This window comes from Trachypithecus francoisi, unplaced genomic scaffold (genome assembly GCF_009764315.1).
Source record: "Trachypithecus francoisi isolate TF-2019V2 unplaced genomic scaffold, Tfra_2.0 Lachesis_group16, whole genome shotgun sequence".
Classification (NCBI taxonomy): Eukaryota; Metazoa; Chordata; class Mammalia; order Primates; family Cercopithecidae; genus Trachypithecus; species Trachypithecus francoisi.
The window spans coordinates 11,700,242-11,727,074 of NW_022681461.1; the positions used below are offsets into that span (position 1 = coordinate 11,700,242).

General features: G+C 39.1%; 1 protein-coding gene across 7 annotated transcripts in view; it reads right to left on the reverse strand.

Annotated features, from left to right (window-relative positions):
• Nucleotides 1–26,833, reverse strand: part of NAA35 (N-alpha-acetyltransferase 35, NatC auxiliary subunit) — an 88,507-nt gene that overhangs the window by 18,665 nt on the left and 43,009 nt on the right. For all 7 annotated transcript variants that reach the window (XM_033236918.1, XM_033236920.1, XM_033236921.1 and 4 more), the window contains exons 12-13: nucleotides 9,695–9,873; nucleotides 45–104 (exon numbers count right to left, since the gene is read on the reverse strand). In XM_033236918.1, coding sequence (XP_033092809.1) covers nucleotides 45–104; nucleotides 9,695–9,873 — 239 coding nt within the window. The remainder of the gene's footprint in view (nucleotides 1–44; nucleotides 105–9,694; nucleotides 9,874–26,833) is intronic.

Below are 26,833 nucleotides of genomic sequence, written 5' to 3' on the forward strand. Positions count from 1 at the left end.
CATGTAATGTTTAAAGAAGTATTGTGAAACTAAGTGGAACTTACCTGTAACAGAGATCTTGAAAGAACACATGGTGACTGTTCACTAAATTCACAGAAAAAATCCTAACAGATACATAAAGAAAAAGCAGTGTCATTAACAGATTAAATAAAAGCTAAAAATACTTCATCATATAGAGTATAATTTTTACTAGACCTTCTGGAAATGACATAGTACCAGAGTTAAAATATAACAAATAAAGGTTATTTCTATAGAAATTGTTTAATTGTATAAAAGGGACAATGGATAATTCTAGACTCTAAAAACTTTTCTTAAAAAACTGACCAATCATGGAATTATGTGGATACCAATATTAAATTTGTATACCATAAAAATAATACCAACAATAATTTACTAAGTCATGGCAGAACTTTAGTTCCTATTTCACAGAAATAAATTCCAAGTAACCAAGTCAACTGGATGCACATTACTGACTGTTGCTAACTACAGGGAAAGACCAAAAGATACGGGTTTCTGAGCAAGATTCTACCAAGTGATCAAATAAGCCTAGGTGTCACCTGCTGGATCACACAACAAAAGCACCTCACTAACATACCCGACTCTGAAACCGGACACAAGAAGTCAGCTTCAAATAAAGACCCTACAGAAAGCCTCGGCCCAGTGAAAACATCCAGAAAAGAAGTCTATTGACTTTACTCAATCTACAATGCAAAGGAACACCCACACACAGAGATGAGAAAGAACCAATGCAAGAACTATGGTAACTCAAAAGGCCAGAGTGTCATATGTCCTCCAAATGACTGCACCAGTTCTCCAACATGAGTTCTTAACCAGGCTGAACTGGCTGGAATGACAAAAATAGAATTCAGAATACGGACAGGACCAAAGATCATAGAGATTCAGGAGGATGGCAAAACCCAATCCAAGAAAAATAAGAATCATAATAAAGTGATACAGGAGCTGAAGGATAAAATAGCTGGCATAAAAAAGAACCTAAAAGGTCTGACAGAGCTGAAAAATACAAGAATTTCACTATGCAATCACAAGTATTAACAGCAAAATAAACCGAGGTGAAGAAAGAATCTCAGAACTTGAAGACTGGTTCTCTGAAATAAGACAGTCAGACAAAAATAAAGAAAAAAGAATAAAAAGGAATGAAAAAACCTCTGAGAAGTATGGGATTATGGAAAGAGGCCAACTCTGAATCACTGGCATCCCTGAAAGGGAGGGGGAGAAAGCAAACATCTTGGAAAACATATTTCTGAGTACTGTCCGTGAAAACTTCCCCAACCTTGCTAGAGAAGCCAACATTCATATTCAGGAAATACAGAAAAGTCCTGCAAGATTCTGCACAAGCAGATCATCCCCAAAGCATACAATCCTCAGGTTTTCCAAAGCCGAAATGAAACAAATGTTAAAGGCAGCTACAAAGGAAGGGCAGGTACCCTAAAAAGGGATCCCCATCAGGCTAAAAGGAGACCTCTCAGCTGATACCCTACAAGAAGAGATTGGGGGCCTATATTCAACATTCTTTTAAAAATCTTCAACCAAGAATTTCATATTTCACCAAACTAAGCTTCCTAAGTGAAGGAGAAATAAGATCCTTTTCAGATAAGCAAAGGTTGAGGGACTTCATTACCACCAGTCCTACCTCACAAGAGGATCTTGAAAGGAGCACTAAATACAGAAAGGCAAGACTACTACCAGCTAATACAAAAACACACTTAAACACACAGACTAGAGTCACTATAATGCAATCACAGAAACAAGCCAACATAATAACCAGCTAACACCATAATGACAGGATCAAGTCCACACATATCATACTAACCTGAATGTAAAAGGGCTAAATGGCCCACTTGAAAAACAGAGTGACAGCTGGATAAAAAAGCAAGACCTACTGAGGTGCTGTCTTCAAGAGACTCATCTCACACATAATGACACTCATAGGCTGAAGGGTTCAATTCAACAAGAAAACCTAACTATCCTAAATATATATGCATTCAGATTCCTAAAGCAAGTTCTTAAAGACCTACAGAGAGACACAACTCCCACACAATAACAGTGGGATACTTCAACACTCCAATGACAGTATTAGATGGATCATCTAGACAAAAAATTAACAAATATATTGAGGACCTAAACTCAGCACTGGACCAAACGGATTTGACAGACCTTTACAGAAGTCTCCACCCAAAACAACAGAATATACATCCTTCACATCACCACATGGCACATACTCTAAAATTGACCACACAACTGGACATAAAACAATACTCAACAAATGTAAATGAACTGAAGTCATACCAAACATACTCTTGGACCACAGCGTAATAAAAATAGAAGTCAACACAATGAAAATCACTTAAAACCATGCAATTACATGTCAATTAAACAACATGCTCCTGAATGCCTTTTGGGTAAATAATGAAATCAAGGCAGAAATCAAGAATCTCTAGGACACAGCTAAGGCAGTGTTAAGAAGGAAATTCATAGCATGTATTGTCCACATCAATAAGTTAGAAAGATCTCCAACAACCTAACTTCACAACTGAAAGAATCAGAGAAACCAAGAACAAAAAATCCCCAAGCTAGTAGAAGACAAGGACTAACAAAAATCAGAGCTGAAATGAGGGAAATCAAGACACAAAAATCCATTCAAAAGATCAACAAATCCTGCAATTAGTTTTTTGAAAAAAATTAATAAAATAGGCTACTAGCTAGACTAATTAAGAAGAAATGGGAGAAGATCCAAATAAACATAATTAGAAATGATGAACGGAATATTACCACTGACCCTAAATAAATAAAAACCACCATCAGAAACTACCATGAACATCTCCACACACACAAACTAGAAAACCTAGAAGAGATGGATAAATTCCTGGACACAAACACTCTCCCAAGACTGAGCCAGGAAGAAATTGATTCCCTGAACACACCAGTAATAAGCTTCAAAACGGAATGAGTAATAAATAACCTACCAACCAAAAAAAAAGGCCAGGACCTGACGGATTCACAGGTGAATTCTACCAGATGTACAAAGAAGAGCTGGTACCGTTCCTACAGAAACTATTGCAAAAAACTGAGGAGGGACTTCTCCCCAACTCCTTCTATGAGGCTAGCATCATCTTGACACCAAAACCTGGCAGAGACCCGACAAAAAAAGAAGACTTCAGGCCAGTATCTTTGATGAACATTGATGCAAAAATCCTCGACAAAGTACTTGCAAATTGAATCCAGCAGCACATCAAAAAACTAATTGACCACGATCAAGTAGGCTTCATCCTTGGGATGCAAGGTTGATTCAACATACAAAAAATCAGTAAATGTGATTCATCACATAAACAGAACTAAAGACAAAAATCACATGATTATCTCAATAGATGTAGAAAAGCCTTTTGATAAAATTTAATACCCCTTCATGTTACACTCTCAATAAACTAGGTATTGAAGAACCACACCTCAAAACAGTAAGAACCATCTATGCCAAACCCACAATCAACATTATACGGAATGGGCAAAAGCTGGAAGCATTCTCCTTGAAAATCGGCACAAGAATGCCTTCTCTCACCAATTCTATTCAACATATTAATAATATTAGAAGTCCTAGCCAGAGCAATCAGGCAAGAGTAAGAAATAAAGGGCATCAAAACAGGAAGAGAGGAAGTCAAACTATCTCTATCTGCAGATAACATGATTCTTTATCTAAATACCCCACAGTCTTGGCCTCAAAGCTCCTTCAGCTGATGAATAACCAGCAAAGTTGAGGGATACAAAATTAATGTACAGAATTCCCTAGCATTCTGATACACAACCAACAACCAAACTGAGAGCCAAATCAGAAAGACAATCCCATTCACAACTGCCACCAAAAAAAAAAAAAAAAAAAAAAAAAAAACCACCTAGGAATACAGCAAACCAGGGAGGTAAAAAATCTCTACAAAGAGAATTATAAAACACTGCTCAAAGAAATCAGAGGCGACATAAACAAATGGAAAAACATCCCACACCCAAGGATAGGAAGAATCAATATAATTAAAATGGCTATACTGCCCAAAGCAATTTCCAGATTCAATGTTATTCCTATCAAACTACCAATGACATTCTTCATAGAACTAGAAAAAATTATTTTAAAATTTATATGGAACCAAAAAAAGAGCCTGAATAGTCAAGGCATTCATAAGCAAAAGGAACAAAGCTGGAAGAATCACATTACCTGACTTCAAACTATACTATAAGGTTACAATGACCAAAACAGCATGGTACTGGCTGATACAAAAACAGACACATAGACCAATGGAACAGAATAGACAGCCCAGAAATAAGGCCACTAATCTACAAACATCTGATCTTTGACAAAGTTGACAAAAACAAGCAATAGGGAAAAAAACTCCCTACTCAATAAATGGTGCTAGAATAACTGAGCCATAATGCAGAAGACTGAAGCTGGACCCCTTACATCATATACAAAAATCAACTCAAGTACTTTTTTTAATTATTATTTTTTACATTAAAAACTTAAATGTAAAACCCAACACTATAAAAATCCTGGAAGAAAACTTAGGCAATATCACCTCGGTCTGAGGAACAGGCAAAGATTTCACCAAAAGCAACCACAACAAAAGCAAAAATTGACAAATGGGTTCCAATTAAACTTAAGAGCTTCTGCGGAGCAAACGAAACTGTCAACAGACAACCTACAGAATGGGAGAAAATATCTGCAAACTATGCATCTGACAAAGGTCTAATATCCAGCATCTATATGGAACTTAAATTTACAAGAGAAAAACAACCTCATTAAAAAGTGGGCAAAGGACATGAATAGATACTTCTCAAAAGAAGACACACGTACAGCCAACATGCATATGAAAAAAGTTCAATATCACTCAACATTAGAGAAATGCAAATCAAAACCACGAGATACCATCTCACAGCAGTCAGAATGGCAATTGAAAAGTCAAAAAGTAACAGATGCTGGTGAGGTTGGAAAGAAAAGGGAACTCTTATACACTGTTGGTAGGAGTATAAATTAGCCCAGCCATTGTGGAAAGCAGTATGGCAATTCTTCAAAGAGCTAAAAGCAGAACCGCCATTTGACCCAGTGGTCCCATTACTACGTATGTACCCACAGGAATACAAAGCATTCTACCGCAAAGACACATGCACACGAATGTTTACTGCAGCACTCTTCACAATAGCAAAGACACGGAATCAACCTAAATGCCCATCAGTGACAGACTGGATAAAAAAATTGTGGTACGGCCAGAAGCGGTGGCTCTCACCTATAATCCCAGCACTTTGGGAGTCCGAAGCAGGCCAATCACCTGAGGTCAGGAGTTCGAGACCAACCTGGCCAACATGATGAAACCCCATCTCTACTAAAAACACAAAAATTAGCCAGGCGTGGTGGCGCACACCTGTAATCCCAGCTAAATCCCAGCTACTTGGGAGGCTGAGGCAGGAGAATCGCTTGAACCCAGGAGGCAGAGGTTACAGTGAGCCGAGATCACACCATTCCACTCCAGCCTCAGCAACAAGAGCGAAACTCTGTCTCAAAAAAAAAAAAAGAAAGAAAGAAAGAAATTGTGTTACATATACACCATGGAATATTATGCAGCCATAAAAAAGAACGAGATCGTGTCTTCTGTGGGAACATGGATAGAGCTGAAGGCTATCATCCTTAGCAAACTAACAGAGGAAGAGAAACCAAATCCTGCATGTTCTCACTTACAAGTGAGAGCTAAATGGTAAGAACTTATGAACACAAACAAGGAAACGACAGACACTGGGATCTACTTGAGTGGGGAGGGTAGGAGGAGGGAGAAAAGCAGAAAAGATAAGTATTGGGTACTGAGCTTAATACCTGGGTGATGTAATAATATATACAACAAACCCCTGAGATGCGTGTTTATTTATGCAACAAACCTTCACATGTACCCCCAAATGTAAAATTCTTTTTAAAGAAATTCATCTAAAAATGAAAAGATACAGGTTTATATGTAGATGTAAAACCAGATGACAAAATACACTGAAACGCTAACATCTATAAAGGGTGGGACAGCATATCATCTTTGCGGTTCTCTGCATCTTCCAAATTTTATAGTTAAATAATGTATGTATTTTAATACTTGGATTTGTTAATGATAACTATTTGGGCTTGGGATAGCAGCTCTTCAGAAACCGAAACCAGAATAAATGCCTATTCAGGCATCTATGTGATCAAGCTCTTTATTAAGAAATCCTGCAGCTTGCTGAGAAAAGTCTAAAGGATCACTGACAATGCCTCAGCTACCTACCCTTGGTTAGAACCAATGTGGGTCCCCCTAAGGTAACTGCAATGGGCCATGGTTTCCTCAGAGGGCTCAGTGAAACTGACCGACAATAATGGCAGACAACTTAGCCTTCAATATCAGAAGCCTGCCACAACGCAAGTCAGCCCTGTTGCTTACTAAAAAGAAATATTTTAAAGTCCGTTTGCCTACCGATACAACTGGTAAAACAACCATATACATTAAAAACATATTACCTTATGGTTGATGTGGGTTTATAGGTTTTTACCTAAAGACCTTGCGATTAATCTAGTGAACACAAATGCATATCCACGTAACAATTACGATTAAAAAAAAAGTCAATGTGGCAGAAAAGAGTAAGAAAATATATATTCTCATTCCACATATGCTATTATAGTCATCTAATTGGGTTACTTTAGAACCTCTGAACCTTTAGTTTAGATGTAAAACTGTCTGTGATCTTTTTTCTAGGAACTTTAAAAATTCTGATTCTTATAACACAGTATAAGAAAGCAAATGCAACATAAGGTATTAAAGGCATAATGAGTGAAAGTTTAGTAAAAGAATGAAGACTTAAGCTGGGTTTTAATGACAAAAAATTAATAGAAGGAAAAATAAAGAACATAAACAAAAGCACAAATCTTTACTATCAACTACTTCCCAGAGACTGCTGCTGGGAGTATAAACTATATACTGTGTGATCTCAAGGAACACAGGTACAATGGCAACCAGCAACCAAAGGGGAAGATTTCACAGAGGAAATGACATGGGGCTGGCAATTCCATACCTCAGCGTGTAAGGTGACACTCAAATGCCTAGCTATGCCATAGATGTTAGTGTACTTACGTCCTAAGAACAACAGTACTGTCTTGCACATTTTCTACCCTTCCAACTAACCTTACATGTGCTACTATAACCTTACCAATTAAAAAGCTTTTCTGCTGTCAGCGGGTACAGGAGAAAAAACCAAAAAACAAACAAAAAAAAGCTCCATCTCTGAATGTTCTTTTTTTTTTTTTTTTTTTGGGGACAAAGTCTTGCTCTGTCGCCCAGGCTGGAGTGCAGTGGCCGGATCTCGGCTCACTGCAAGCTCCGCCTCTCAGGTTCACGCCATTCTCCTGCCTCAGCCTCCCGAGTAGCTGGGACTACAGGCGCCCGCCACCTCGCCTGGCTAGTTTTTTTGTATTTTTTAGTAGAGACGGGGTTTCACAGTGTTAGCCAGGATGGTCTCGATCTCCTGACCTCGTGATCCGCCCGTCTCGGCCTCCCAAAGTGCTGGGATTACAGGCTTGAGCCACCGCGCCCGGCCTCTGAATGTTCTTAAAATGAGCCTTGTTTTGCTATATTTTAACCCATAAAAAATATTAATCCAAAATATGATAGTTAAAAATGTACCTAGCAGCTTTGTTTTTTAGGAATTTATCTTAAGGGGGAAGGAAGCATATAATAAAAAGATTTACCTATACATATGTTCATCTTAGTATTGTTTGTAACACTGAAAATTACCTAAATGTAATTTAAATGAATGACATGAAAAAACCTGTAATATATGCTTAAAATGGAATACCACACAGCCATTAAAATAATTTAGAATTTGTCATGTATTTGTTGACATGAAAAGGAAGATGTCCATGATACAGAGACAAGCAATTTTAAAAAGCAGGTTACCAAACATCATGATCCTATTTTTATATGTAAAAGTATACATATATACACTTAAGGCCTGGCACGGTGGCTCATGCCTGTAATCCCAGCACTTTGGGAGTCCAAGGCGGGCGGATCACGAGGTCAGCAGATCGAGATCATCCTGCCTAACACGGTGAAACCCCGTCTCTACTAAAAATACAAAAAATCAGCTGGGTGTGGTGGCAGGCACCAGTAGTCCCAGCTACTCAGGAGGCTGAGGCAGGAGTATGGCGTGAACCTGGGAGGTGGAGCTTGCAGTGAGCCGAGATCGTGCCACTGCACTCCAGCCTGGGTGACAGAGCAAGACTCTGTCTCAAAAAAAAAAAAAAAAAAAAAAATATATATATATATATAAAAAAATTATACATATCTATACATACATATATTTATATATAAACACACACACTTAAATACATGTTTATGTATACCAGCATACATATACACATTTATATGTTTTGAAGACAGAATCCAGAGTTCAATCCCCACTCTTAAAACTAAGGTGAGGCCAAGTGCACTGACCCATGCCTATAATCCTGGCACTTTGGGAGGCCAAGATGGAAGGACTGCTTGAGTTCAAGAGTTCGAGACCAGCCTGGGCCACATGGTGAGACCTTGTCTCCACAATAAATAAAAATTTAAAAATTGACTGGGTGCAGTGACTCACACCTGTAATCCTAGCACTTTGGGAGGCTGAAGCAGGTGGATCACTTGAGCTCAGGAGTCAGAGACCAGCCTGGGCAAAATGGTGAAACCCTATCTCTACCAAAAATACAAAAAATCAGCCATGCATGGTGGCACACGCTTGCAGTCCCAGCTACTTGGGAGGCTGATGTAGAATGACAGCTTGAGTCTGGGAGGTGGAGGTTGCAGGGAGCTGAGATCACACAACTGCATTCCAGACTGGGCAACAGAGGGAAACCCCATCTCAAAAAATAATAATAATAAAATAAAATTTAGCCAGGTCTAGTGGCATGTGTCTCTCCCAGCTACTTGGGAGGTTGAAGTGGGAGGATCACCTGATCTCAAGAGTTCAAGGTTGGCAGAGCACGGTAGCTCTCACCTGCATACCCAGCATTTTGGGAGGCAGAAGTGGGAGGACTGCTTAAACTCAGGAGTTCAAGACCAGCCTGGGTAACATAATGAGACCCCATCTCTACAAAAATTATGATTAAACTAAAATATTGTTGGGCGTAGTGGCACACGCCTGTGGTCTCAGCTTCTTGGGAGGATGAGAAGCAGAAGGATCGCTTGAGCCAAGAAGGTCAAGGCTGTAGTGAGCTGAGATCGTGCCACTGCACTGTCACCTAGGTGACAGATCAAGGCCTCCATCTCCACAAAAAAAAAAAAAAGAGTTCAAGTTCGCTTTGAGCCAAGATCACACCACTGCCCTCCAGCCTAGACAAGAGAGCGAGACCCTGTCTCAAAAGAAATCTTGGATGAATTATCTAACCTTTCAATGTCAGCTTCTTAATCTCTAAAATAGTGTAAAAGCTTTTGAGGATTAAATAGAATGTACGTATGTATAATATTTGTGAACCACTTAATCCTCTAGCTATCACAGAAAATAGACAGAGTAGTATTTATCCTTGGTCAGTGTCTATAAAGTGATCAACTATTGTGTTGTTAAACCAAAGCTACCACATAAATATGTACAATTATTATGTATCACTTTTTTTAAATGGAAGTTATATTCTGGAACAGAGATTTGTACTTACCAGGATACAATGTAAATTTGTTAAATTCACAACCTCACAGACAGTTTTTATTCTATCTATTAATCTTGCAAAATAGTTGACCATTTCTTCTCTTTTAATTATTTTTGCATATCGAGGGAAGGTAGGTGGAAGTAGCCTCTGGTTCACAAGGGGTTCAAAACCCATCATAATTGGATGATCTAAAAAGAAAAAATGAAAGTAAAATTTTTCAAGGTTTCTCTGAATTTTAAACTGCAAATGTTATTAAATATAAAAATGCCAGTTTAAAAAGCTTTTTCAAACAAATTTTAACCACAAAATCCTCTAAACAGATTTTATAGTTTAGAATACATCTATATATATACATTTTAAAAAAACTAAATAAGTATTTAATAACCTAAAACTGTACTTCCTACCTACATGGTGGTGATAGTGGTGAGGGAGATGAGTTTCTATGTCAAAATGAACTCGAAGAAAAAACTCTGAGGAAAAAATAGGGTCAGTATATTCTTTCAAAACAGAGGAAATGATACATTAACCATGAAATTGTGAAGAAAGGTAAAATGGGAACACAAATAATGTAGGTTTCTCTTCCCCTCAATTACTAAACAGTAGAATCCATTCAAACTTAGCTATACAATAATCCTAAATAGCAGAGCAAAGCAGCACAGCCCTCAGCCCTTAGCCCCCAATGAGTCTGAAATGCATTTGGTACGAGATGTAATTACAGAAATCCACAATGCTTTAAAGACAGTATTGTAAGACACCTAAGGGTGAGTTCCTCTTTCTTCTCTGTCCACTGGTGATCTCACTTTTCACACAGTCTTTCTCAACTTGACATCTAAAATGAGGGAGTATATCACTAAAATGACACATGAATAAGAATTTTTTATTCAAAGCTCTCCTGCTGGTCTACAAACAGACCACAACCTAAGAAAACATACGGTTTCAGATGCCAATGAAAGATAAAATTAAAGCTGAAAAGCTGTTGTTATTAAGAATTAAAAGCAAGACTGATAAACATATTATAATGCCCCTGAGATATACACCATAATTGTTCTTTAGGACCATGCAAATAAAGATGTTCCCAGGGTTCTTGGTCTTTTTCCTCTTCTCTGTATTTTCTCCCTAGGTAACTGGTTGATGTTACTTATTCTAATATAAATTCCGATTTAAATGATGATTCCAGACTGACATCTTTAGCCCACAGTCCTTCTTAGTTCCAAACCTATGGCTTACAACTGCATAAGGAACATTTCCACCTTGGTATGCCATATCATCTCAAAAGGCAAATGTCCAAAAACGATCTTTGTTTTTCCCCTAACACTGCTTTTCCTCTTACAGGCCCCCTTTCTCAGTAAAATGACCCACTATCCTTACAATTGCTTAAGCCAGAAGCCTTGTCTCTTCTCATTGCCTCAACTATGCCGAATAAGTTTTAAAGATTCTAATTCCTAATGTACACTCGATCTGTCCCTCCTCTTCCCTCTTACTGCTACTGTAACAGCCTAACTGCACTGATTGCTCCTTCATTCAATTAATCCTATATGCTGCCACCTCAACTGTTTCATCTAAAACACAGTCTCGTTTCATTCTCCAAATCCAAAAACTTTGCTGACTCCCTATTATATACAGTACAGATTCTTTGGTAGAACACTGGAAGGTGCTTTCCAATTTCCTGCTCTCCCTATAGAAAAAAAAAAACTGCACTCCAATGCAAAACTACACACTGTCAGATTGATTCCATGGGAGCTATTCCATAAATCTATAAATTGTAGGCAAGTGACAAACATGCAATTTCTATCCTATCTGGCAGAAATTCATTGACTTCTTTCCCCTTCTATGGAAAAAAAAAAAAACTTTGCTACCATTTACAACGTATTTCAACATTTCATTACTTCATATAAATGTGTGTTGTTTAAAAGTTTACGTTTGAACTGCTATAACATGTGTTTGAATGATTTTAGCATTCTTTTTTTGTTTTTCCCCCCTGAAATGGAGTCTCGTTCTATTGCCCAAGCTGGAGTGTAGTGGCAAGACCAAGCAACTCTCCTGCCTCAGCCTCCCAAGTAGCTGGGATTACAGGTGTCCACCACCACGCCCAGCTAAATTTTGTATTTTTAGTAGAGATGGGGTTTCAACATATTGGCCAGGTTGGTCTTGAACTCCTGACCTCAAGTAATCGGCCTGCCTCAGCCTCCCAAAGTGCTGGGATTACAGGCGTGAGCCACCACACCCGGTCACATTCATTTTTATTTGTTTTATATCTGTATGAGAGTCATGGTTTTAACCTTTTTCTGAAAATGATCTCTGAACACTCCCTTCTCCTTAAGCACTGTAAACTATAAGCATGCACAGTGACTCACAAATTTCATGCTCTTTTATGCCTCTTTACTTTTTACACAAACTATTTTCTCTACCTGTAAAACCTATCCCCTATGATTAGGCTGGTAGTTTTGAAACAGCTTGAATGTCTTCTCTTCCTCAACACTCCCCAGAACTTTCTATATATACTACTGTACTGTCTATATGGAGTTATGTCATTTTCCCCTCTCTCTGAGCTGCTCTGAAAGCAGGAACTGGCTTAATTTCTCAAATACCTAAATACCCAGCTCATATGTTTGCTCAGAAACAAGATATTCAGCATGCTCAAAATAAAATGAAAGGCTGTTTCTACTATAATACAATAGTTCGAAAACTTCATATAGAACTAAAGTAAAAGTAGTAATACCAATGCTATAAAAAGTTTCTTCACCATACCAACACAAATGTATTTTGGGTTTTAATAGATGCATGGAATTCAGATACTTCAATAGTATATCACCCTTATTTTCCCTGAAAGCATTCTAACATGCATCTAAAATTATTATTCAGGAATATTCTTTTATTCTTAATCCACACATTTTTAGAGGCCTATGTTACAAGTAGAAAATTAAGTGGATAATAGCCACTCATGAAAATCTGTATTACCATGGAAAGTAAACAATAATGGGAAATGGACAACCAATACTATATTGTGTACTACATTCACTTCTATACAAACTAAAAAGTACAAAATAAAACAATATTAACTCCTGAAACTAACTCAGCTATCCTGCATACTACAATAGGGTGTTTGAGCAGCATACCTAATCTCTTCATACAAGATACCAGTAGCACTCGCTTTACTGTGAAAACCAAATATGCATCCAGACATTGCCAAATGTCCCTGGGAGGCCCCAGTTGAGAAACACTGGTCTACACAAATACAACAAGCAATCATAATTCAGTGTGGATACACCCAGGATTTAATAATCCATTGAAAAATTAGAGAAACGATTTCCTAGAAAAGTTTTGAGTTATTCAAAGGACAAAGTATTAGTCAGGACAAGGTCTTCCAAGCATTTAAAAGGTCTACAGTTGGGGTCCCCAGCCCAGGTCTAGTAGTGGTTTGTAGCCTATTGGGAACCAGGCTGCAGAGCAGGAGGTGAGCAGCGGGCAAGCAAGCAAAGCTGTATCTGTACTTACAGCCGCTCCCCATCACTCCCATTACTGCCTGAGCTCCACTTCCTGTCAGATCAGCGGTGGCATTAGATTCTCATAGGAGCGCAAATTCTATTGTGAGGTACGAAAATGAGGGATCTAGGTTGCACGATTCTTATGAGAACCCAATGCTTGATGATCTGTCACTGTCTCCCATCACCACCAAAGGGGACTGTCTACTTGCAGAAAAACAAGCTCAGGGCTCCCATTGTGTCTACATTATGGTGAGCTGTGTATTTCATTATATATTACAATGTAATAATAGAAATAAAGTGCACAATAAATGTAATGCACTTGAATCAACCAGAAACCATCCTCCTCCCACCCCTGTTGATGGAAAAATTGTCTTCCACAAAACCAGTCCCTGGTGACAAAAAGGTTGGGTGGGGACCACTGGCCTACAGGACACAGAATATGGCTTTTCTTTTTTCCTTAAGGAGTTGCAATTTTCCAACTCCTAACTTCTCTAAACTCAGGAAGTAAAAATAGAAGCCCATAAATAGACTGGAAACAAAGCTTCTACGATAAATTTAGAAGTTATCTATATACTCCTCTCCATTCTCCACATATATTTAAACTTTTTCTCCTCTACACTTTTGGTCCATGTTAATGATTAAAGGAGTTGCTAATGGCTATTTTTAAGTGTCAGCTGTTGTTGAATCTCTTGCATAAGAATTTAGTAACCATCCTATATCAGACACCATAAGTTGCTTGACTAGAAAAGAGGGTAAGAACTGAGTTACAATAAAAGATCAAATCAGTTATTCAGGATGTAGACTACGGCTGAGCAGGAGAGGGGCTAAAAGGTAGCCAGGAGCCTGCATTTGGTTTCAAGGCACTAGAAATTATAAAAAGTTAAAAGAAGCTTTATCAAACTCAGTATCTTCCCAGAATAAACTGTTTTAACATTTTCCCACTGTACTTCATACCTCTACCACACTATTTCAGGTTGTCTTATATGGAAATAACCTGAACAGGCTCTAATGCCCCTTACTAAATGAGCTCAGAAAGAAACAATTCATGGCACTTCCCGCCTAGCATATGCTCACTAGTTTTCCTGAACTGAACTGGATACAAATTAGACAACATAATTTTCAGAGCTTCCTTATTTCACAAGTCTATAGATATATAAAAATTATCTTGGTTTTCCTGTTAAAACACTTCATAAATAAAATGCTAAGCCAGGCACAGTGGCTCATGCCCGTAATCCTAGCCCACTGGGATGCTGAGACAGGAGGATTGCTTGAGGCTATGAGTTCAAGACCAACCTGGCCAAAACAGCCAGACCCCATCTCAAAAAATTAAAAAATTAAAAATAAGTAAAATGCTAAAAGTCACTCAGTACAAGAGGGCCAAATAAGATTATCTTCCCTTCAACTTGCGCTCTCTTAAAATAATAAAGTATAACTGATATTTTCAAAACATTATGATACACAGGTTTAAACTGTGAAGGTACTAAATTCCTGTTAGGTCACTGGTCTTATTAATAACAGAAAAGTACTACCAACAGCACATGGTCATTACATAATAATTTTTTCTTTTTTAAAAACTGATGTATAACAGTTGTATGTATTTTTGTGGTATATGTGATATTTTGATACATGTACACAATGTATAATAATAAAATCAGGGTAATTAGGATATCTGTCACTTCAAACACTTCTCTCTTCTTTGTACTGGTAACATTCCAATTCTCTGCTAGCTGTTCTGAAATATACAACAAAATAATAACTATAGTCTCCCTTCTACACTATCAAAAAATAGAACATATTCCATCTATCTAACTGTACTTTTGTACCCATTAACCAACTTCTCTTCACCTTCCCCTTCCCCCTTGATAAAAGATTTATGGTAACAAGTACTTTGGTTTTACTGAGCAAATTAAGTTATTCTAAAAGTAAATTAGATGTCAAAATTAAAGATCTGGAAATGTATTAGTCAAGAGACTATATAATTTATTCGACCTATCTTTCATGAGTTACATAGGCAATTTATAGTCAGGTTTATTAAAATAATGAGTTTTGGCTGCCCTTAAGTTGGAAGGAATTCTGGAAAACAAAATAAAAGCTGCTGAGCTGGCCGGGCGCGGTGGCTCAAGCCTGTAATCCCAGCACTTTGGGAGGCTGAGACGGGCGGATCACAAGGTCAGGAGATCGAGACCATCCTGGCTAACACGGTGAAACCCCGTCTCTACTAAAAAATACAAAAAAAAAAAACTAGCCGGGCAAGGTGGCGGGCACCTGCAGTCCCAGCTACTTGGGAGGCTGAGGCAGGAGAATGGCGTAAACCCAGGAGGCGGAGCTTGTAGTGAGCTGAAATCCGGCCACTGCAATCCAGCCTGGGCCACAGAGCAAGACTCCGTCTCAAAAAAAAAAACAAAAAAACAACAAAAAAAAGCTGCTGAGCTTTGGTCATGTTATTCTGCACTTCTTGGCTACTTTATTTCCTTCTACAAAAAGTTGTAAAATTGTACTAAGCCAGACACACACAAGTATTGTACAATATCACTTGTATGAGGGACCTAGAACAAATTCAGAGAGAGAAGTATAATAATGGCCATGAGGGTTTGTGGGGAGGAGGGAACTGGGAGTTCATGTTTAAAGGGTAGAGTTCCAGTTTGGGAACATAAAAAAGTTCTGGAGATAGTGGTGATAGTTGCACAGCAATGCGGATGTACTTAATGTTAGTGATACTTAAAATGGTTAAAATGGTAAGCTTTATGTTGTATTTAAGCAAAATGTTACAAAATAGTATTAAATCACAACTGTTAAACTCAAGGCATGGCCTCAATAAATATCATACCCTAGTCATTGGTGAGAGTAACCTAGGGTGTAACATCATACAAATCTACATATCTAACACTTTTTAGTGTATATTTTTGAACAGGTAATAGATGCAAAGGGTTTTCTGAAAATCTCATTCTTACCACTGAATTTAAGGGAAAAAAAGCTGCCCACTTGTGATCCCCAGTTTATCTCTTGAGAAATAATCACTACTACAAGTTTCTTCCATGTGTGGAAGAAACTTCCTTTTTCTAATTGTATTGAGGCATAATTCACATACAATACAAACATCAAATGTACAGTTCAATGGTCTGAAAAATATGTACAACCATGTAACTACCACAATCAACAAAAAGAATGTTTTTACCACCCCAAAAGATTTTTTTGTGCAATTTCCCAGTCTATCACTCCAATGCTCAGCAACCAAGGTACTTCTTCCTGTCCCTACAGATTAGCCTTTCCTAGCCGGATGTGGTGGCTCACACATGTAATCACAGCACTTTGGGAGGCCAAGGTGGGTGGATCACTTGAGGTCTGGAGTTCAAGACCAGCCTGGACAACAGGGTGAAGCCCCGTCTCTACTAAAAACACAAAAATTAGCCAGGCGTGGTGGTGTACGCCTGTAATCCCAGCTACCCAGGAGGCTGAGGTGGGAGAATCATTTGAAACTGGCAGGCAAAGGCTGCAGTAAGCTTAAATTGTGCCACTGCACCCCAGCCTGGGTGACAGAGTGAGACTTGGTCTCAAAAAAAGATTAGCCCTTTCCTACTTTTAAACAAACAAAACAATCAGACAATTTGTACTCATTTATATCTGACTTCTTTGGCTCAACATAGTGTTTCCAAGACTTACCCATTATGTTGCATGTATCAGTATTTCATTCCATTATATTTCATTGTGTAGATATATCATAAATTGTCCATTCACATATCAAAAGCACCAACATATTATTGATCTATTTTGCTTTGAGGTGAACTTTCTTTCTTTTGAAACTATCTCAAAAGTTCCAAGCACAGTTAATAGTAAACCACCCTCAGGTATGTTTAGTGTTATTCCTACAAAGGCATACTCTTACATAATCACAATACAGCCATCAGAATTAGAAAACTAACACTGGGCTGGGCATGGCGGCTCACACCTGTAATCCCAGTAATTTGGGAGGCCGAGGCGGGCAGATCATGAGGTCAGGAGAGCGAGACCATCCTGACTAACATGGTGAAACCCTGCCTCTACTAAAAAAATACAAAAAATTAGCCAGGTGTAGTGGCGGGCGTCTGTAGTCCCAGCTACTCCGGAGGCTGAGGTGGGAGAATGGTGTGAACCCGGGAGGCGGAGCTTGCAGTGAGCCAAGATTGCACCACTGCACTCCAGCCTGGGCAACACAGCGAGACTCCATCTCAAAAAAAAAAAAAAAAGAAAACTAACACTGAGCAACTACTATCACCCAATCCTCATCCCTCATTCAAGTTTCACAAACTTCTTCACAACCATGTCAGTTGCACTTAATTTCACTGCCTCTTAATCTCCTTCAGTCTGACACAGTTCTTCAGTCTTTTGACTTCCATGACACTGATATCTTTGAAGACTAACAGACCAGTAATTCTGTATACTGCCTTCCAATGTGGATCTGTCTTGTTTCCTCATGATCAGATTCATACTATGAATCTTTGGAACATTACAGAATTAATGTTATATCTTCATTGCACGCTATCAGCACAATGAGGATCTTCCTACTGGTGATGTGAACTTTAATCACTTGATTAAGGTGGTATCCAACAGCCCTCTTCATTGTAGTTACTCCCTTTCCTTTTGAAATTAATAAATATTTGGGGGTTGGATGGACACTCATATAAATATTCTCATCAAACTGTCCATTTCATTTCTTTACATCAGGGTAGAATAATGGCTTTATCTTTTTTTCATAAGTTATGATCTGTCAGAATTATTTACTTTGATGCTTAAGTCTTTGCTAATTTTGACCACGTGAGATCCCCTTCGAGTTGTTTTCTGTGTCCAACTGATACGTTCCTATTATTTTTATTTTTTATTTATTTATTTTTTTGTGACAGAGTCTCACTCTGTCACCCAGGCTGGAGTACAGTGGCGCAATCTCAGCTCACTGCAAGCTCCGCCTCCCAGGTTCATGCCATTCTCCTGCCTCAGCCTCCTGAGTAGCTGGGACTACAGGCGCCTGCCACCACGCCCGGCTAATTTTTTGTAGTTTTAGTAGAGACGGGATTTCACAGGGTTAGCCAGGATGGTCTCGATCTCCTGACCACGTGATCCGTCCGCCTCGGCCTCCCAAAGTGCTGGGATCACAGCTGTGAGCCACCGTGAACGGCCCATCCACCTCTTTTAGAAGGACACTTACGGTATTTGGGTATAGCCAGAAAATCCATGATCACCCCCTCATCACAAGACCCTTAACAATCACATTTATAAAGATCTCTTTCCCAAATAAATATTTACAGGTTCTGAGAAGTAGAAATAGGACCTTGATAGCTTTGGGACCATCATTCAGTCCACTACAATCTCCTATCACTGACATGTTAGGCCATCATAACCTCCACTCCATTTGGCACTCCTCTAGAGATGCTCTCCTCACCTCATCTGAGCTCTGATACCCCAAAACAGGCCACCTTTCTGCACATAAGCTTTTCATCAATCTGCTTAGGCTGCAACTTCCCACATGGGGCCACCTTTCTACTCTTCTCTTCCTGCTTAGGCTTTGACATCTCATGCCATCCTGTCCTCCTGGACAGCCTCTTCTCCCCACTTATGATCTGACACCTATACCTGGGCAACCTTCCACAAGGACACCCTTTTCAACATGCTTAGGCTCTGAAACCCTGCACCTGGTCACCCCCATGCACAGATGCCCTCATTACCTGGCTTGGTCACTGATAGCCCTGCACACAACCACCTCCATGAATTTACCTCAGGTTTCACCACCCTACTCCGCCAGGCCTCATTAACATGAGCCTACCCTGCCTGGACTCCCATACCCCATGCCTCTCTCTACTCCCTGACTTTACACTCCAAAACCCTGTACTAGGCTGCCTTCCCATAGACACACCCTCCTCATCCTACTTAGGCTCCTGACATACAGTGCCAGGTTGTTCCCACATGGTCCCCTTCTCGATCCTGCTTAGGCTCAGGCACCCGAAGCTCAGCTACACTCCCGTGGAGATATCCTTCTATAAGAAGCAGTGATTCCAGTTAGGCTACCCATTCATGGTGATGCTCTCAAGGTACCTTGAACTGTCCCAAACTCCTGCTCTAGGTCTCTCTCTTTGCAGATGCCCTCCCCATTCCACTACCATTCTGCATGGACACTTCCTTACTCCTCACAGACTTTGATGGCCCATGCTAGGCCTTGCCCTGCTAAAAGGACTCTCCACCTACCCACATGGTTACAACAACTTATGTCAGGCTACTCCTCTCTCCCATGTGGACACCATCCTCATCCCTAAGGCAGGCTCCAAAGTCTTGCTCTAGTGCACATGCCCATTGTGTTCAGGCCCACCTCATGGCATTAGGAGTGAATTTTTTCAAGAAGAGAAGGAAAGAAGAGCAACAATCAGAACTTAGTTTTGTTATCACTAAATTGGAAATACATGGTTCCCTTTATCTTTCATTAAGATCATTCATTCTTTGCTGTATTTTCTGATAACTGAGAAGTCTTTTATTAATTTTGTATCTACAACGTTATTAATATCTCTAAAGCTCTAGTCCTTCAGAAAAGTATCTGTTAATCTTACCGATAATAAACAATGATAATGCTAAAGACGTCCCTTTACCTTCCTTTGGCCATTGCTATGGTTTGGATGTGTTTTCGTCCCCACCAAAATTCATGAAGTTTAACTGCCAGTACAACAGTGTTGGGAGATGGGGCCTAACAGGAGATGTCTGAGTAAAGTGGGCAGATATCTCCTAAACAGATTAATGCCTTTCACTCTCGTGAGACTGGATTAGTTCTCATAGGTACGGATTGGTTCCTACGATAGTGTATTGTTAAAAGGGAGGTTCTTTCTGTTTGGTTCCTCTTTCCACGTGTCTGCTTTAAACTTCTTTGCCATGTTTTGACCCAGTGCATGGTCTCATCAGAAGCTGAGCGTGTACCATGAATCTTGAACTTCCCAGGCTGCAGAATCATGAGCTAAGTAAACCTCTTTCAAAATAAATCACCCAGTCTCAGGTACTCTGTTACAGCAACACAAAATGAACTACGACAAGCATCAAACTATAGTCTTACCTCTATCACCATTTGTTACCTCTACATGTTGAAATATACCTATCTTTATATTACAGATGATTTCTCAGCTTTAACCAGTATCTCTGGATCCCTGCATATAAAAGAAAGTTAGTCTTCCCCATTACTTCCTGACTTTGGTTAATTACTTTTATATCGTCAAGATTCTTGACACTTCTGTTACATTACATTTAGTAAAATCAATTTCCACCGTTTTAACCACAGTTACACAATGAAACAGAATCAATGCTCAATGTCTGTCCTACCACAGCTTTTCCATTTATGTCTCAGTAGGCTGAATTTCATTCCTGATTTCAGTCTTTCTCCTCCAGGGAAAAGGTTTTCGGAAAAATATTCCAAGTTCTTGCTAGTTTAAAAATATTTGTACGAGTGTCAGTTGAAGACCTTTGGAATGGGTGTAAAAGTTTTATATCACAGTTCTTTTTTTTTTTTTTTTAAGAGTCTCACTCTGTTGCCCAGGCTGAAGTACAATGCCGTGATCTCAGCTCATCACAACCTCTGCCTCCTGGGTTCAAGTGGTTCTCCTGCCTCAGCCTCCCGAGCAGCTGGGATTTTAGGCGCCCACCACCACGCCCAGCTAATTTTTCTACTTTTATTAGAGACAGGATTTCACCATGTTGGTCAGCCTGGTCTCAAACTCCTGACCTTGTGATCCGCCCGCCTTGGCCTCCTAAAGTGCTGGGATTACAGGTGCGAGCCACTGCGCCCAGCAGGTCACAGTTCTTTACTTGAGGACTTTGAAGATATTGTTATGCTACTTTCTGTGTTGATGTTGATGTGAAGAACCATGAAGCCAATATAAGTTGCTTTAGAGCTTAAGTAATTTACTAGGCTCTATTTTACTATTAATAATTCTTTATCAATTTATCCTGGAACACATTATACTCTTTCAATGCACACTCACGGATTTAATTCTAGTTTCTTCTAGAAATGTCTAACATTTTTTTCTGTTCCATTATACAGTTCACATCTTAAGGGACACCAATTATATGTACACTGAGTCTTCTTTTGCTATTACTTTCTCATCATACTTCAAATCTCCTTTGCTCACTTTTGTTTCACTTAGTTTTTTCCTCAATCCTGACCTCTATGTCCTTTTTTTTTTTTTTTTTTTTTTTTGAGACCAAGTTTCACTCTTGCTGCCCAGCCTGGAGTGCAATGGCATGATCTCGGCTCACTGCAACCTCCGCCTCCCAGGTTCAAGCGATTCTCCTGACTCAGCCTCCCAAGTAGCTGGGACTACAGGCATGCACCACCACAGCTAATTTTGCATTTTTAGTAGAGACGGGGGTTTCTCCATGTTGGTCAGGCTGGTCTCGAACTCCCGACCTCAGGTGATCTGCCTGCCTCGGCCTCCCAAACTGCTGGGATTACAGGCCTGAGCCACAGTGCCTGGCCCTCCAAGTCCTTCATGGTTTTTCAGCAATGTCTAGAATGCTTTTGCTATTTTCAATGAGATCTCTCAGGATTTTTCTCTTCTACTGCTTTCCTGAACTCTGCCTGGTCACTTTTACTACCTTTCTGTTATTCGTTATTTCTTCCTTTAGTCTTAGTATTTTTGCTTTCTGCTCTTGTTCTACAGAGGTCATTTTAAAATAAATTCTTTCAATTTTTGTACAAAAGTGTTTCTGAGCAGCGTTTTTCATCTGCTTTCTTGATTTGTGCTATTTTCTTGGGATATTTGTGTATAAATACTATGCAGTTTCTTTTTTGATTATGATATCACTGAAGGAGTGCTTCTTGAACCAGTTTTTTGAGTAAGGTGTTAGAATAGCACTCTAGACTAGCAGGAGGCCTGACTTTCCTTAAGCCACGTTATGTGCGTATGTGCATGTGTTTCTTTTACTGACACAAAGATTACCAGTTAACCAGACTACTAAAACATCAACAGCATCTCCTCTGTCTTGCAGCAGAAACAAAGACAGCACATGTGCATGTTTTCTGGCAGAGCCCCACCTCCTCTGCCTCTCCCAAGGTATTATTCACATAGTTTAACACAGTCAGCTTGTGTACTCCACACCTGTGATTATTCCAAGAGAATCCCTAGTTTTGTCCCTTCAAGTTATGTCAACTTCTTCTGAGAACACTGTCCTTTGCAGGTCTACTTATGTTTACACCATGAAAATCTAAGCATCCATTCTCAATGTTCTCCCTCTCCTGGGTCCCATTCTATTTTGATTCTGGTTATAAGTGTTTCCTATTTTTTAAGACACTGGAAAGATTCTATTTCCCATATTCCTTGTAGATTCTGGCTGGTTTTAGAGAGTAGAAACATCAGAGCCATCTTCACAGTACCATCCCCAAACCAGAAATCCTCTAGATTAGACGCACACAAGCACACATCTGTGGGCATGCATGGACTTGTTAAAAACAGAAAAGATTCTGAACTAAAAGAATAAACATCTCAGGCTCCTGGCACTAGCACATCATGGCTTAGTACTCGCTAATGGCTTGTAATTTTAAAATGAAGTCAGCTCCACCTCTGTTGCACAACACACTGCCACCATGGGCAAGTTAAGCCGACTGGGTTGTAACAGCATAGTTTTGTCTTCAGCGCCAAGGTCAGTCCTCAGGAAGTTAAATGAGCCCTATCACAGGTAATGTATCATCATATTCTACATATTTTAATCTATTTTTAATATGCACAAAATTTTTAACTTTTTTCCAGTCACATATGCATGTGGCTCAAGAATCAGTTGAACAAGGCTTTTATTAAAACCAATAATCAATCGTCTAACCATGTTCTCCACCCAGCATCACCATTTCTCTCTCCCCAGAGGCTATCTCTTCCATTTCCTCTTAGTTATCTCTTGTATTTCTTTTTTGGTATTATCTACCTCAAATCTGTCCAACTTACAGCCCACAATGACTGTGAATGCAGTCCAACACTAGTTTGTAAACTTTATTAAAACATTATGAGATTTGTTTTGGTTATTTTTTCTTTTTTTGGCTCATGAGCTCTCATTAGCACATTTTATGTGTGATGCAAGACAATTCTTCTTCCAGTGTGGCCTTGGGAAGCCAAAAGATTGGACACCCCTGGCCAGGTGCGGTGGCTCACACCCGTAAACCCAGCACTTTGGAAGGCCAAGGCGGGTGGATCACTTGAGGTCAGGAGTTCGAGACCAGCCTGGCCATCATGGTGAAACTCCGTCTCCACTAAAAAAAGAATATAAAACAGTTAGCCGGGCGTGGTGACGGGTGCCTGTAATTCTAGCTACTCAGGAGGCTGAGCCAGGAGAATCACTTGAACCCGGGAGGCAGAGGTTGCACTGAGTCGAGATTGCGCCATTGCACTCCAGTCTGGGCAACAATAGCAAAACTCCGTCTCAAAAAAAAAAAAAAAAAATTGGACACCCCTGATCTACATATTGCCAAAAAACAGGCTTAGGGTACTCCTTAATTTCATTTTAGTTTTACACAGTATCTCTGACTTCCTCCTCCATCTCCAGAAGATGTCAGAGACCTGAAAAGGAGGAAGTCAGAGATAATGTGTAAAACAAAAAACAAGTAGCACTGTAACCATGTACACATTATATGCCTGCACACACTTCTGTCCCCTAACCTACAATATCGTCACATCACAATTTTGGTTATAATCAATATTCAGCGTTTGCACCACTATGATCAAGTAAATAAGTCAGCATTAACACCACTATGATTTGTTATCCATTGCCCAGATGTGAAAATTTTAATTTTCATATGCATTCGGAAGTTTAATAATTGTCTCATAAGGCTTAATTCAACCCCAAACCATCTGCCAGTTCTCTCAATCTCTTCTGAACACATCAAACACAACAGCAGTCTTGTATCTTCAAGACATTTCCCCTAGAGCCTTGGGGCTTCCTCCAATCTGGACTTGTCCGTACGTGGTGCTCAGCTATTATGTTGTATTTTTCTCCCTTCACCACCATCCTGGGGATTTCCTTCATTATTTTATGATGGATTCTCATTTTCCCTAAACCTCATGCTTTCCCTCTTTCTTTACTCCCATGTTTTAATGGAGCACATCTTCCAAAACTTTTGTGAGATAAATTCTGAGACTGTAAGTGCCTGAAATTATCTTTCCTCAAAATTAAATGATAGTTTGTGTCTAGAATTCAACATTAGAAACCATTATCCCCCAAAGTCTGAAATCATTTCTCCGGTGATTTTCTTTTACTCACAATTCTAATGAGATATAATTAGCATACCACATAACTCACCTATTTAAAGTACACAATTCAATGGTTTTTTATACATTCACAGAGTTGTGACACTATCAGAATCTAATTTAGGACATTTTCATCACCCCATGAAGAAACTCTATACCCATTAGTAATCACTCTCACTCTCTTACCTGCCTATAATTTTTCCCCCAATCCTAGGAAACCACAAATCTACTTTGTCTCTATGGATTTGCCAACTTTGGACATTTTATATAAATGGAAATCATATAATACGTGGTCTTTTCTGATTTGATTCTTCCATGTAACACAATGTTTTAAAGGTCCTTCAGTACTTCATTTTTCATTGACAAATAATACACCACTACATGGATATACCATTTTATGTATCCATTCATCCACTGATGGACATTTGGGCTGTTTTTCCCTTTTGGCTATTATGAATAATGCTGCTATGAGCATTAGTGTATAACTTTTTGTATGGATGTTTTCATTTCCCTTGGATAATTCTATGTTTAACATTTGAGACACTACCAGACTATCTCCAAGAGAGCTGTATCATTTTACATTCCCATCAGTACTGTATTAGGGCTCCAGTTTCCTCACATCCTTGCCAACACTTTTTATTATCTTTTTTATTAAAGCAATCAAGTGGGTGGGCTGCAGTAACTTTTCATTTTGATTTGCATTTCCCTGAAGATTACTGTTGTTGCACATCTTTTCACGTACTTTTTGTCTATTTGCATATCTTATTTGGAGAAACGTCTGTTCAAATCTCTTGCCCATTTTTTCATTCAGGTTTCTTTTTTTTTTTAATCTGGATGTAAGATTAATGCCTATGTTTTAAGAGTTCTATAGCTTTAGTTCTTACATTCAAGTCACTGATCCATTCGGAGTTGACTTTTGTATATGACCAGCAGGGGCGACAGGGAGTAACCAACTTTATCCTCCAGCATGTGGATATCCAGTTGTCTTAGCAGCTCTGATGGCATTTCTTTCCTTATTGAATTGTCTTGACACCCTTGTCAAACAGCAACTGAGAATATGAGTGTTCATTTCTGGGCTCTCAATTCTATTATATTCCACTGATCTGTATCTATCCAGAACTACACTGTGTTCATTGCTATTGCTCTGAGGAAGTTTTGCATTAGGAGCTTTGTTTTTGCTTCGTTGACTTCTAATTTCCACTCTGCTGCACATGTGACATTCTGTCTTGATTCTGTGTATGTAACTCGGTTTTGCCTCTTTTCTCTTAGGATCTTCTATTTGTTGCCACTTTTCTAAAGTTTCATAATGATATGCCACATCAATACAAGTCAGTTTTCATTCTGGTTGTGCTGGGTGGCTCTTTATTGGCTCTTTCAAACTGAGCATTCATACCATCTGTCTCCAGGAAATATACTTACGTTTGTTTGTTTGTCTGTTTTAAAAAGACAGGGTCTCTCTCTGTCATCCAGGCTGGAGTGCAGTGCTACAATCATAGCTCACTGTAGCCTCGACCTCCTGGGCTCAGGCAATCCTCCCACTTCAGTCTCCCAAGTAGAAAGGACTACAAGGCATGTGCCACCACACCTGGCTAATTTTTTAATTTTTTGTAGAGATGGGGTCTCACTATGTTGTACAGGCTGGTTTCGAATACCTGGCCTCATGCAATCTTCCTGCCTTGGCTTCCCAAAGTGCACTAGGATTACAGGCAGGGACTACCACATCCAGTGATTGATTGATTGATTGATTGCTTCTATTTTCTGATCTATATTTCTGGAACAACTTTTATTAGTTTATCCTTTGTTTTATTTACTTACCTTTATTAGACAGTAGACCTTTCGTGACTAAGCCTAGTATAATCTTTATCTATTTTCAGCCTTTTCATTTTTGACTCTTAAGATTTCTGCAACTTTGTTCTAAACTTCCTACTTATTTTTGTCATTTCTGCTCTTCTATTTTAAGTTCTGGGATACATGTGCAAAACATGCAGGTCTGTTACATACATATACATGTGCATAGTGGTTTGCTGCACCCATCAACCCATCGTCTACATTAGGTATTTCTCTGAATGCTATCCTTCCCCTTGCCCCTCACCCACCGTGCTCTTCCATTTTCAATCTCAAATAACATATTCCCCTTTTTTCCTTTCATATGGCAGCCTATTTTTGTTTTACATACGTATTGATTTTTCTCATTTTTCTTAAGGTATTTCGTTTGTTTGCCTGTTTTATTCTCTTTCTTTCAGGCTAGAGATTTCCACCCTTAACTCTACACTCAGATTTGAAACTAGAGCACACACCAAAAAAAACATTAAGAGCACAGTGAATATAGGTCAAGCTTTCAACCAAGCCATTTTATCAAGGGAACTGCTGAAATTATCATAGATTTTGCTGTTGCTTTTCTTCACCTCTTGGACTTGTCAGATTTCCCT